The sequence below is a fragment of the Streptopelia decaocto genome (genome assembly GCF_964273445.1).
Source record: "Streptopelia decaocto genome assembly, chromosome: 12".
Classification (NCBI taxonomy): Eukaryota; Metazoa; Chordata; class Aves; order Columbiformes; family Columbidae; genus Streptopelia; species Streptopelia decaocto.
In genome coordinates this window covers 2,478,677-2,490,141 of record NC_138667.1, presented here as the reverse complement: position 1 = coordinate 2,490,141, position 11,465 = coordinate 2,478,677, and the positions used below count along the sequence as shown (strand labels likewise).

At 50.6% G+C, this 11,465-nt stretch overlaps 1 protein-coding gene across 1 annotated transcript; it reads left to right on the top strand.

Annotated features, from left to right (window-relative positions):
* Nucleotides 1–350: 350 nt before the first annotated feature.
* NEURL1B (neuralized E3 ubiquitin protein ligase 1B) lies at nt 351–10,257 on the top strand. The gene is made up of 4 exons (XM_082063420.1): nt 351–730; nt 3,511–4,218; nt 5,152–5,277; nt 6,846–10,257. The coding sequence occupies exons 1-4, from the start codon at nt 478–480 to the stop codon at nt 7,088–7,090; spliced, it is 1,332 nt and encodes a 443-aa protein (XP_081919546.1). The 5' UTR covers nt 351–477; the 3' UTR covers nt 7,091–10,257.
* Nucleotides 10,258–11,465: the final 1,208 nt, after the last annotated feature.

The window sequence follows — 11,465 nt, the reverse complement described above, 5'->3', positions numbered from 1 at the left end:
GGTTATGGTTGGACTCGATGATCCTGACGGTCTCTTCCGACTGAAATGATTCTGTGATTCTAAGTAATGCCAGGCAGGTGTGGCAAGCCAGTTGTGGTTTCCTGGGCTGAGCTGATGCACAGCTCAGGTCCAGCACTTCTGACGGAGCCGCTGGTTTCTCCTTTTGCAGACACAAGCCACCAGCCCCGCTCCATCTCCAGCCGCCCCTACTACAGTTTGCCCAACAGCAGCCATGAGAGACGCTCGGTCCTCGCTATCACGGAGCCGCCGCGTTTCCACTCCCAAGCCAAAGGCAAGAACGTGCGTCTGGACGCTCACTCCCGCAAGGCCACGCGGAGGAACAGCTTCTGCAACGGGGTCACCTTCACCAACCGGCCCATCCACCTCTACGAGAAGGTCAGGCTGAAGCTGGTGGCCGTGCACCACGGCTGGAGCGGGGCCCTGCGCTTCGGCTTCACCATTCACGACCCGTCGCAGATGAGCTCTGACGACATACCAAAGTACGCCTGTCCGGACCTGGTGACCCGACCCGGATACTGGGCCAAAGCTTTGCCAGAGAGGTTTGCTGTCAGAGACAATATCTTGGCCTTCTGGGTTGACCGCCATGGGAGAGTCTTCTACAGTATTAATGATGAGGAGCCGATATTGTTTCACTGTGGTATTAAAGTTTCTGGTCCTCTCTGGGCACTCATAGATGTCTATGGAATTACCCATGAAGTGCAAATACTAGGTAAGTGTGTGTTTTGGCCCCTGGCTTGCTCTTCTGATTGCTCTTTCTACAAAGGCATGATCATGGAGAAAAGATGCATAATCTGTCTGGTTGATCATTTCTATGGGACGCTTAAGAAAACCAATTCACTGTTGGTTTTGTACTTGAAATTAACTGTTTTTCTTTCGCCAGCAGCAGGGATCCAGAAAGCAACATATTTCAGAGATGTCAGTGATGAGAAGTCCTAAGGCTGTGCATTATTGCAGCCGTGTGAAGGGCTAGATGGAAATCTTTACATGTAACTTTACCCAGCTTTTCTTTACCCAGCTTTTTCCTCAGCTAGATGTGCTGCTATAGCCCGGAAAAAACATGGTGCTGCTTTACAGCAGCGTCCCAGGGGCTGAGGGGACAAAGGCGGCCAGCTTTGGCTTCCCCTCTTCTTTCCCACCTACCAGTTACTGCCAGTCCACTGCAAAACTATGACCCATTCCCCACGTATCTCCTTCCCAAGGCCCTTCTGAGCTCTTGGCCCTGGTCCCCACCTAGTCTGGCAGTATAACAAGCTGTGTTTGCAGATGTAACCCGATTTACCCTTCCCGTGCACACGGGCATCACTGTATGTCTGCGAAGCAGCGGCTGCAGCGCAGGATGCAGCTCGCCAGCTGAAGAGTGATGAGAAAATGTAGTGCGAGCTCCCATGTGCTTTGGGATGCTTGGCATCGCGTGCCACATCCCCCCTCACCCCTAAGCACATCACTGCATTCTGGTGCTGCCTGGCTGATTTACAAGCATCGTCCTCCGGGAGAGCTGCAAGAGGGGATGAATTTGTTCCCATTAGCAAACCAAGCTGATTGCCATGGAATGACTTTCCTTTTGTGATTTACGGCATTGAAATTTCAAATGAGTTCAATGTTAGATGGAGTGTTTTGAGCTGGTCTACACCACAGGGAATCCTTTCAAAATACAAGAGTGTTGCCCTTTCCTGGAGGCTCCTAGGAGCTGATTTAGTTTTTAACAGCCAAACTAAGCTGCATCTGCTCGAGGTGATGGTGCCTCCATCCTCACACTGAGCGAATACCAGCAATAAGCTGGGAAATGGTCAGGCCAGTGGGCAGGCAGCTTCACCACATATTCTTCCAAATGGTACCAATTATTATACAGGCAAGAAGGCTACACATAAACAACACTTTCCCCTGCCTGCTCTGCCTCAAATGTGTAATTAAACCTTACCAGTAGCTTATCCTGTAATTGCAATTACAAAGCACTCAAGCCTCTGGCACTCAACACAGAGGTGAAGGAGCATTTGCTGCATTGGCCAGTGCAGCTGCTTCACCAGAGCAGTCCTTCCTCATTAGATTATAGTTAGGAAAGTAAAATGCAGTTTATTTCTGCCACCTACTCCCCAGTACTGCCTGCAGCATCCAAGTGTGCAGAGTGAAACCTTTGTCCTGAGGGCACCTGTACTTTGATTAATTTTTTAAAATCAAAGCACCAGGCCCCACAAACTGCCCCAGGGCTCAGGGTGGTGCTCAGCCATCCGGGGCACCAGGGGGCTCGGCCTCCTTGCTCCAGATGTGGTGGTGTCATAGCTGACATGTTTGCCTTTCTCTGTTCCTCACAAAATTCTGCAAGTTGAGAAAGCTATGAAGTACAGCTCAAATACAGATGCACAAAATGCATCCTTCAGCATCATGAAGCTTGGATGTGTCTTACTGTTCTGTGAGCACATTTCTTGCCAGATACTGTGTACTTACTAGAAGCAACTGGTCCAGCCATCAGCCCACACCAGTGGCCTCTCCTGCTTGGGTTCCCAAGAAAGGAGCCTCTGCTTTGCAGCTGCTTAATGGATTTGGGTGTTTTTCCCTCCTTACTTAAGACTGGTGATGTTCTCCTCTGAGGAGTGTTGGTGCTGGGCTGCTCTCCACCTCTGGGAACACCAGGAGTCTGCTTTGTTCACGCACACTCTTCACTTCCATGTGCTTTGACTTTGCTCAGCTGGTTAATGCCTGACCTGGGAGTGAAGTGTCCAAGCAGTGCTGGAAGTAGAAGAAAGGACACTCCCCAACCTCCTCACACCTTTAAATCCCCCCTGGCCTGGCATGGCTGAGGTGAAAATCTGCAAAATGAATTAAGAATCAGCATCCCAACTTTCCCTTTGCTGTGAAAGGGGAAAATAACTCTCTACTATAAAAATCTTCTTAGCAACACCTGCAGCAAGTAGCTTTGGTGACAAGTTCTCAATTCAAAATCTCTGCAGTGGTGTGAACACCCCTGAGATGCGAGGCCTGAAATCCTGTAAAATGACCTCTTTTGGCCACACGTGTGCCTGGACACCTCGCAGCTGTAAGGCAACGACAAGGAGTGTAAAAAGAATACCTGTTCATGCTTGTGCTCCTTCACCCATCACCGTGTCGTGGATTTGGCGTTTCCTGCTTTAACAGAGAAAGCTCAAAGCTATGAGACCCCTCTGCTAAGAAAGCTGTAGGAACACACTGGTTTACAGTTTTTCCAAGCTCACCAGTGCAAGGAGCTCCCAGATGACATGGGTACTCCATAATTCTTGTTTTCCCTCAGCTAATGCCAACACACAGCTATTTCTTTGCCTGCTGCTTGCTCCACACGCGACTCTTCACCGCTAGCTGTTCATTAGTGGTTGGCCTCTGGCTAATTTTTCCATTTTTTTCCTTTTGGAGGAACAGAATTCAGTTAATCTGTAGGCTGAAATAATAACAATTCTACCCAGAAAAGCAGGCACTTATATCTTGATTCTAATGTCCCTTATCTTTGGCTTTATCTCACAGACAGCGTGTTTGCAGAGACCATGACCACTGCCCATCTCAGCACCGCCCGTCTCAGCACTTGCCTTCCGCAGAGCAACCACGATTCAGCCAACTTCAATAACAACGAACTGGAGAACAACCAAGTGGTGGCCAAAATCGCAAACTTAAACTTAAGTCGGGTACCAGGACTTGCGACAGACAACCACATCATCCCCTGTTGCCCAAACCGACGGCAGCACGCCCAGGGGGTCCCAGCCTTCCTGGACACAGACCTGCGATTCCACCCCACCCGTGGACCTGACATCACCTTCTCTCAGGACCGGATGGTTGCATGCACCAACTGGCAGGAAAGCAATAGGACTTTGGTGTTTTCTGACCGGCCTTTGCACATCGGTGAAAGCCTCTTTGTGGAAGTAGGACACCTTGGGTTGCCATACTACGGGGCCCTTTCATTTGGCATCACTTCTTGTGATCCGAGTACTTTACGGACAAACGAGCTCCCAGCAGATCCGGACTTTCTCTTGGACCGCAAGGAGTACTGGGTTGTTTACCGAGCGTTCCCGGTCCTCAACAGCGGCGACATTCTCAGTTTCATGGTCTTGCCGAATGGAGAGGTGCACCACGGGGTGAACGGAGCCAGCCGAGGGATGCTAATGTGTGTGGACACCTCACAGTCGCTCTGGGTGTTTTTTACAATCCACGGTGTGATCAACCAGCTCAAAATATTGGGTAAGTGCAGCCAAAAGAGATGATAATGAGGAGCACCTGGCTGGTGACGTCTCCTGGGCCAGAACGGGAGCTGAGGGTTTGCATTCACAGTGTTGCCTTTAGCAGATGGTCACTGATGTGAGTAAGCAGCTCCTGATCTCACCTTGTGTTTGCAAACAAAAGTGAGCAAGACATGGTAGCTGTCACAGAGATGTATGCAGCCTATAAAAGTCCTCCATAAAATTATGAGACTCGAGAGATAAAATGAGCAGCAGGTGGGGACCAAGGATGGCTGTGGTGGGGACAGCAGTTTTTTTTGTTTTAAAAGGGATTCTTCATAAACCCACTATTCAGCCAACAGGTATTGAACTCCTGCCTTGGTGAGGGCGATGGTTTCTGTGAGCGCAGGTCTGGTTTAAGCACATGTGTTGGCAATGGACAGTAATCACTCCCCAGGCACTGCTGCTTCTCGGGTGTCGGATGTCACTTTTGATCTATTGATCGTGACCAGTTCCAGTGCTTCTCCTTTGCTCTTATTAAAGATTCTGTCAGAAAAACAGATGTTGATGACTTTGTAAAGCAAGTTTTTCCCATTTAAAGCAATGCCCTTTCCCAGCTGCCCCTGAGCTGTTAGTGAGACAGTAGTAGCTTGAGGCTGCTGCTGCTGGAGAGATCAGGACGGTGGGGAAGTGACTTTACACCCCAAATGATGGCTGTCAGACCACCTGGTGCTCGCTTCACTGAAGCACTGAGCAGAGATGGTACAATGGCATAGCCAGGTCCCCACCCTGGAGGGCACATCCGAAATCGCGCACCTGTGTCGTTACTAAGGGGCAGCACTCACGAGCAGCTGGGCTTTCTCCTAAAGCCCTGCGGGGAGGGAGCGACTGGCTGGGCAGGGGGTGTTCAGTGGGGTTTGTGTCCATGGGCGCTCAGCTCTCCCTGTGTTTGCAGGCACTGTGCAGTCCAGCCCAGTGACCGTCTCTCCCTCAGGATCGCCCGGCGGCTCGCAGTACGACAGCGACTCAGACATGGCCTTCAGCGTCAACAGGTCGTCGTCTGCTTCAGAGTCGTCACTCGGTAAGGGAGCCCGGCCCTCGGCAGCCTCTGTGCCGAGACAGGAATCAGGTGGGGCTACGCGATTCAGCAGGGCAAGGTTAAGGGGGAGATGTCACATCTCCTGCAAGGCTGACAGAAATAACGGGAAGGGAACACAAAGTGGTGGGAAGCTTTTCACAGCCTGAAGTAGGGCTTACGTGGTGCTTCCCACTTAGTCTGTTTAATGTAAATGATCCCTTGCTGCAGCAGCAGTGCTGCAAGAGAGGGGGTGCGGTGCCATGCCTGGGGGTCTCACACCACCCCGGTTTAGAATAGAAGAAGACTCAGCTAATAGAATGTCCTGAGCTGGAAGGGACCCACAAGGATCATTGAGTCCAGCTCCTGTCCCTGCACAGGACACCCCACAGGTCACACCGTGTGTCTGAGGACGTTGTCCAGTCTCTTCTTGAACACTGTCAGGTTGGGGCTGTGACACCTCCCTGGGGAGCCTGTTCAGTGTCCAGCACCTCTGGGTGAAGAACCTTTTCCTAATGTCCAACCTGAACCTCCCCTGGCACATCTTCTGCCATTCCCTGGGGTTCTGTTGTTGGTCACCAAAGAGAAGAGAACGGTGCCTGCTCTTCCTCCTCCCCTTGTCAGTAACTTGTAACCACCATGAGGTCTCCCTTCAGTCTCCTTTTCTCTGAGATTCTGCACCGCCCAGGCTGTGCTGCTGGAGGGATGCCCTTGTGTTTGGGTCTCAGGCACACAGCCCTGGGTGCCCTGCCCAATACCGCCCCGGCACGTGCCACCGTTGCGTTGTGCCACAGTCCCCTGGCACAGCCAGCAAGATGCAGGAGTGGGGTTCTGCACAGCCCCACCGTCAAACAGGTGTGCAAACCACAGCCCTGCTTCGGGAAGCCCAGGCAAGCTGTGCTTTGCCCCAGAGGGTCCAGCGTAGGGCAACGAAGATGATTAAGGGAGTGGAGCATCTCCCTTATGAAGAAAGGCTGAGGGAGCTGGGGCTCTTTAGTTTGGAGGAGACTAAGGGGGAACCTTATTAATGTTTATAAATATATAAAGGGTGAGTGCCATGAGGATGGAGCCAGGCTCTTCTCGGTGGCAAACAATGATAGGACAAGGGGTAATGGGATCAAGCTGGAACACAAGAGGTTCCACTTAAATTTGAGAAAAAACTTCTTCTCAGTAAGGGTGACAGACACTGGAACAGGCTGCCCAGGGGGGTTGTGGAGTCTCCTTCCCTGGAGACATTCAAAACCCACCTGGACATGTTCCTGTGCGACCTCACCTGGGTGTTCCTGCTCCAGCAGGGGGATTGGACTGGATGATCTTTTGAGGTCCCTTCCAATCCCAAACATACTGTAATACTGTGATACTGTGATCTGGTAGAAGAGGGATGGCAGGCTCTGCCTGGAGCTGTGCCTGCGTTACCAGTTAGAATACGCTGGGATTTATTTGGCCAAACAAAGGAGGCAATGACTAAGGAAGGAAGAGCCTTAAAAAACTGACTTGAGGGCATGTATGTTGTGTGCTGTCAGGCCTGCACTGTCCTGGTGACTGAATGACCTTGTTCCTCTTCCTCCTTGCAGTGACCGCTCCCAGCTCCCCCCTGAGCCCTCCCATCTCTCCCGTCTTCTCCCCTCCAGAGCCATCAAGCAGCAAGAACGGGGAATGCACCGTCTGCTTTGACAGCGAGGTGGACACGGTGATCTACACCTGCGGACACATGTGCCTCTGCAACACCTGTGGTCTTAAGCTGAAGAAGCAGCTCAACGCCTGCTGCCCAATCTGCCGACGGGTCATCAAAGATGTTATTAAAATATACCGCCCTTAGTGCCCAACTTGGGCTGTAGGAAGGGAGAACGCCGCTAGCAGTAACCACGCCTTTCCGTCCCTGCTTATGGGTTATCGTGCTGGTCAGTCGTTATCAAGTGGCTCGTTATCTGTGTTTCCTTATTTGACTGGTAGGGCACAATTCAGGGATAAAATTGAGCTGAGGATCACATGGGGCCCAAAGGCACAGCTGCTGTGTGCCCATGGGTGAATCTGGAGAATCATGGTCTGGACCCAACCCAGCTGCAAATGAGAAATTTCCAGTGCAAAGGCTCTTTTTTTCCTCCTCCAGAGGCTCGCTGTGATTGGGAAGGGCAAGTTGCCGCTTGGCCAGTGCCCGGTGCCACTGAGCTTCCCAACCCCAAAACCCCAACAGCTCTGGGCTGCTGCCAGGGGCTTGTACTGTGGTGGAACAAAATTAGGACGAGGCCCAGTGGGAGGGTCCGAAGTGGCTAAAACTGATCTGCAAATGACATGTCCATCTGTGTAAGGGGAACTAGCTAAGGCCAGAATAGTAGCACAGCCAGATTCTCACTTGTTTGGATTTTGGCCCCCTGAACAAGCTTCTGCGCCACGTGGAGAAGGTGGTCTGCACTCACATAAAGCAGCTTTTGCTTTCTGTGGCAGAGCAGGGACTTTTGGCCAGGAAGGCTGAGACCCAGGGAGCAGCCACAGCGTAGCAGCGAGAAGCACGGGCCCCCAGAGAGCCCCAGCGCACCCCGGTTGCTGCAGCAGCAGCGATGGGCTGTGGGCACCGCCTGGCTGCCGGAGCCACAGATCGCAGCCCGTGGATGAGAGGTGCGTTCGGATGGGCACACGGTGAGCCTGGCTTAGAAAAAGCGCAGCGGTACTGCCACCTGCGAGGGTGATGTTTGTCATCTCTGGGCACACACGTTTGCGTTTTGCTTTGCTGCTCTTCATGGGTGGCAGAGCTGCTGTCTCGCACCGTCCTGGCTGGCTCGCTGCCCCGAGCCTTTCCCTGCAGCCCAGCCTTCCTCCCACCCCGCTACAGGGACTTTTTGAAGCCTGTGTTGAGAAATGAATTGCTGACCCAGTCCCAGCAGGCTCAACTTTTTTGTGGGGACCACGTATGTGCCGATTTTACCTGCTTTGTCTCCTTTCCAGGTTTCCCAGTAGAGCTTCCAGCTGCCCAGACACTGGATCCCAGCAGTAGATGAGAACTTGTTGAGGTGAACAGGGAGCTGTGTCACCTGGCTTTACTTGGGAGGAGGAAAGAAAAAGGCTCTGGGGCTATTATTAGATGTTGGGATCTTAAAAGGTAAATGGGTTTCAGCTGTGATATTAGACAACCACAAGCAACCTGGGTGAGTTGGGCTGGTGCAGGGAGCTTGGTGTCCTCCTCCCTGCTGACCCCCATCCTCCATCCACCCCACGACTCCTCTCTGCTCCTTCACCATGGGCAGTTGCCACCTGGTCCGGGTTCCTAAAGAGGCAGAGAAAGGGGATGCAGATGGGAGGACTAGGGAGGGACAGGTGTCATTCTAGCTTGGTGACCACGTGCCACCAAGGGGGTGAGAACAGCTTTCTGAGAAAGGTGCAATTATCACGTTTGTATTTCAAAAAAGATAAAAGCCTAGCAACCCCTGTACATTTCAGGGTTTCTGAGCACAGAGGGGACACCCGACGTTGTCAGTGTCACCTCATCTTGCTGTTCCCTTTCTCCCGAGGTGCCGGTAGCCATGGGTGCGCTGCTGCCTCTCATGGTGCTGCTGCAGGGCTGTGCTTTGGTGGTGCCAGCAGTGCCATGCCTGGTGACAAACCAGCGCTCAGCCCCGTCCCAGCCCCGCGCTGCCATCACGGGGAGCATCTCGTCCTCCTCCCGCAGCGGCCGTGGCTGCTCAGCAGCCTGTTCCACACGCCAACTCACAGGGTAGGGAGAAAACTATGTTTTTCTTCCTTGGAGAGCTAATTAACATTTTAATTAAGTGTATAAATAAGAGACTGCTGTAGAGTGAGATCTCGCATCCATCGCCCTGATGTATCGGCACAGGAGCCTGCTGGCTTTGTGTGGCCCTGTAGGGAAGCTCGGCTCGTTGTTTGCACATTGGGGTCCAGCTGTGGTCCCTGGGCACAGCACTGAGAGCGCGATGATTGCAAAGTGTGTGAGCAGGGGATGAGCCTTTGCACGGTGATGAATTAAAGGAAAGTTGTGTGAATCCCCAGCAAGCGATGCTGGCTTGGATCAGCAAACACCAGCGGCCACCCCTGGGGCTGCTGTCCCACTTTTGGGGGTGCCCAGTCCCTTTTGGTGGGACAGAGCCCATTTACTTGCCTCACACCCACCCCAGGTGGTGTCTGAGCCGTTCAGGACTCATTGCACGGGTTTAATTTTTGCTGTAGCAGCTGAGACCAGTTTCCAGAAGGGCAGCAGCCAACGGGGCCAGCAAGGGAGCAGCTCATTCAGGGGAATGACCCAAGTTGGGTTCTGCAGTGCGGCCGCGCACCAAGCGGGACCCGGGGCAGTGGACGGGTTCCCCTGCCAGCCCAAGAGCAACAGGAATTTTATCCAAAATAGGCCTCTTCTAAAAGATTTCCAGGAAAAGGTAGCCTCTTACAGATTTAATTGTTAGTATTCGTATTGCTATTTTTTTTAAACAGTCTGATGATATATATGATTTGTACAGAAGATCTGTTTGTGCCTTATAAGGGTGTCTGTGCACTTTTTATCCTTTTTAAAGCAACTTTTAAAAAAGAAAAAAAAAAAACGGGGAGAAAACAACACAGATCAATGGTAGTTTTATAGAATTTTGTGTTCACTGAGAATCCTGCTTTTTATAAATATATATATATATATATATATGAGTGAAAAAGTGTTTATTTCCATGGATCTCCCCGCCTCTCCTTCTACCATATTTGTTTAAATTTTTTTAAAAAGGAAAGAAGAAAAAGAAGAGATGGGGGAAAACTCCTTTACCTTCCTTCTTTCCGAGACAGTTACTCTCTTATTGTTACCTTTATGATTCAATACTGTGACCTGCACATCATGTTGAAGCTGAATCAGACTTTGGACCTCTGTATTGGGCTTGTCAAGCAAATCCTGTGGGGGAGCGGGGGGGAGGGCATCGCACGCGGGAGGGAGCTGCACTTCTACATGTCAGTGGTCTGTAGCGTTGTGTTCAGTGCTGTGTGTTTTACTTTTGTCCATTTACCTGTTTTACATTAATATAATTTTACTTGTTTATGAAACAAATAAAACTTCGGCTTGTAAAGAGTGCTCACAGATGTTTGAAAGCGTTTGACTGGAGAATAAGCGAGTCCTTTATTTCCAAAGTGCGGTGATGCTAACACATAGAGGGGAGGCACCTTCGTTCAGCTCAGGCACCTCTGCTTAAAATAACCATAAATTTAGACACTTTAAATACCTTGGATGAGTTTTGCTTTGCTCCTGGAGGTCACTGCCCAGTCCCTCGATGCGCACAGCCAGGCAGGGGGATTCCTGCCTCATTTAACCTTGCAAACCCTTGAAAACTTGGCTGGACGCTGCAGTAAAACAGGGTGTATTTTAGGGCTGCAGCAGTTGGGGGGTGGTGTGGTTGATTTTTAGTACTCTTTAGTACATTTTTAGTACTCTTAGAGAGCAAGATTTATAAGATTTTGGAAAAAAAAACAAAACCAAAATCTCCCTTAATTCATAACCATTAACAGACAAAATAGAGATAAAAGTGGAGTCGCCAATTTTGTTTACCAGAAGATAATACGCTGCTTGTGGCCAAAGCATCACCCCAGGAAATCCCAACACATTCATCTCCTGGACTACGAACAAGTTAAAAAACCCGTAGCCAGTTTAAGAACAGCAACATCTGAGACTAAACAAGACAACCACATGTGTGAAGGGTGAGCCTATCCTCCCAAGTTTAAGAGGAGGATGGAGTTCCAACAGTATCTGTTTTTACCTATTACGATATAATCGTTACCCAGAATAATCCATAGCATTGAGACTAACAGAAAGCAATGAGTTGAACTGGGCTCTGAATACCCTCTGTGGCTTCTTAGATATCTATATTTCCCAGCAGTTCTGAGACACACCGGTGGGCAAGGCTTGCATTAATGCCATCTTTGCTGGGACTTGCTATTGTCCCAAATGTCTCACCCGAGCTGCCCCATCTCAAGCGAGGCACTGGGGCTGTGGCAGCTGCATGGCTGCTTTTTATTTCTTGTTTCTTTTTGCTTTTATTTTTTCTCTGTGTTTCTTCCTTCTATTTGTTTTTTGTTTTCCTTTATTTATTTTAATTTTGTTTCATTCTGTCCTTTTGTTCGGTTTCGTAGCGATGCCTGTGTCTTTGTTTCGCAAGCAGAGGCCAACAGCAGGCTGCTCCATAAACTGTTTATATCCCAAAACGCAGCCCGCTGAAGCC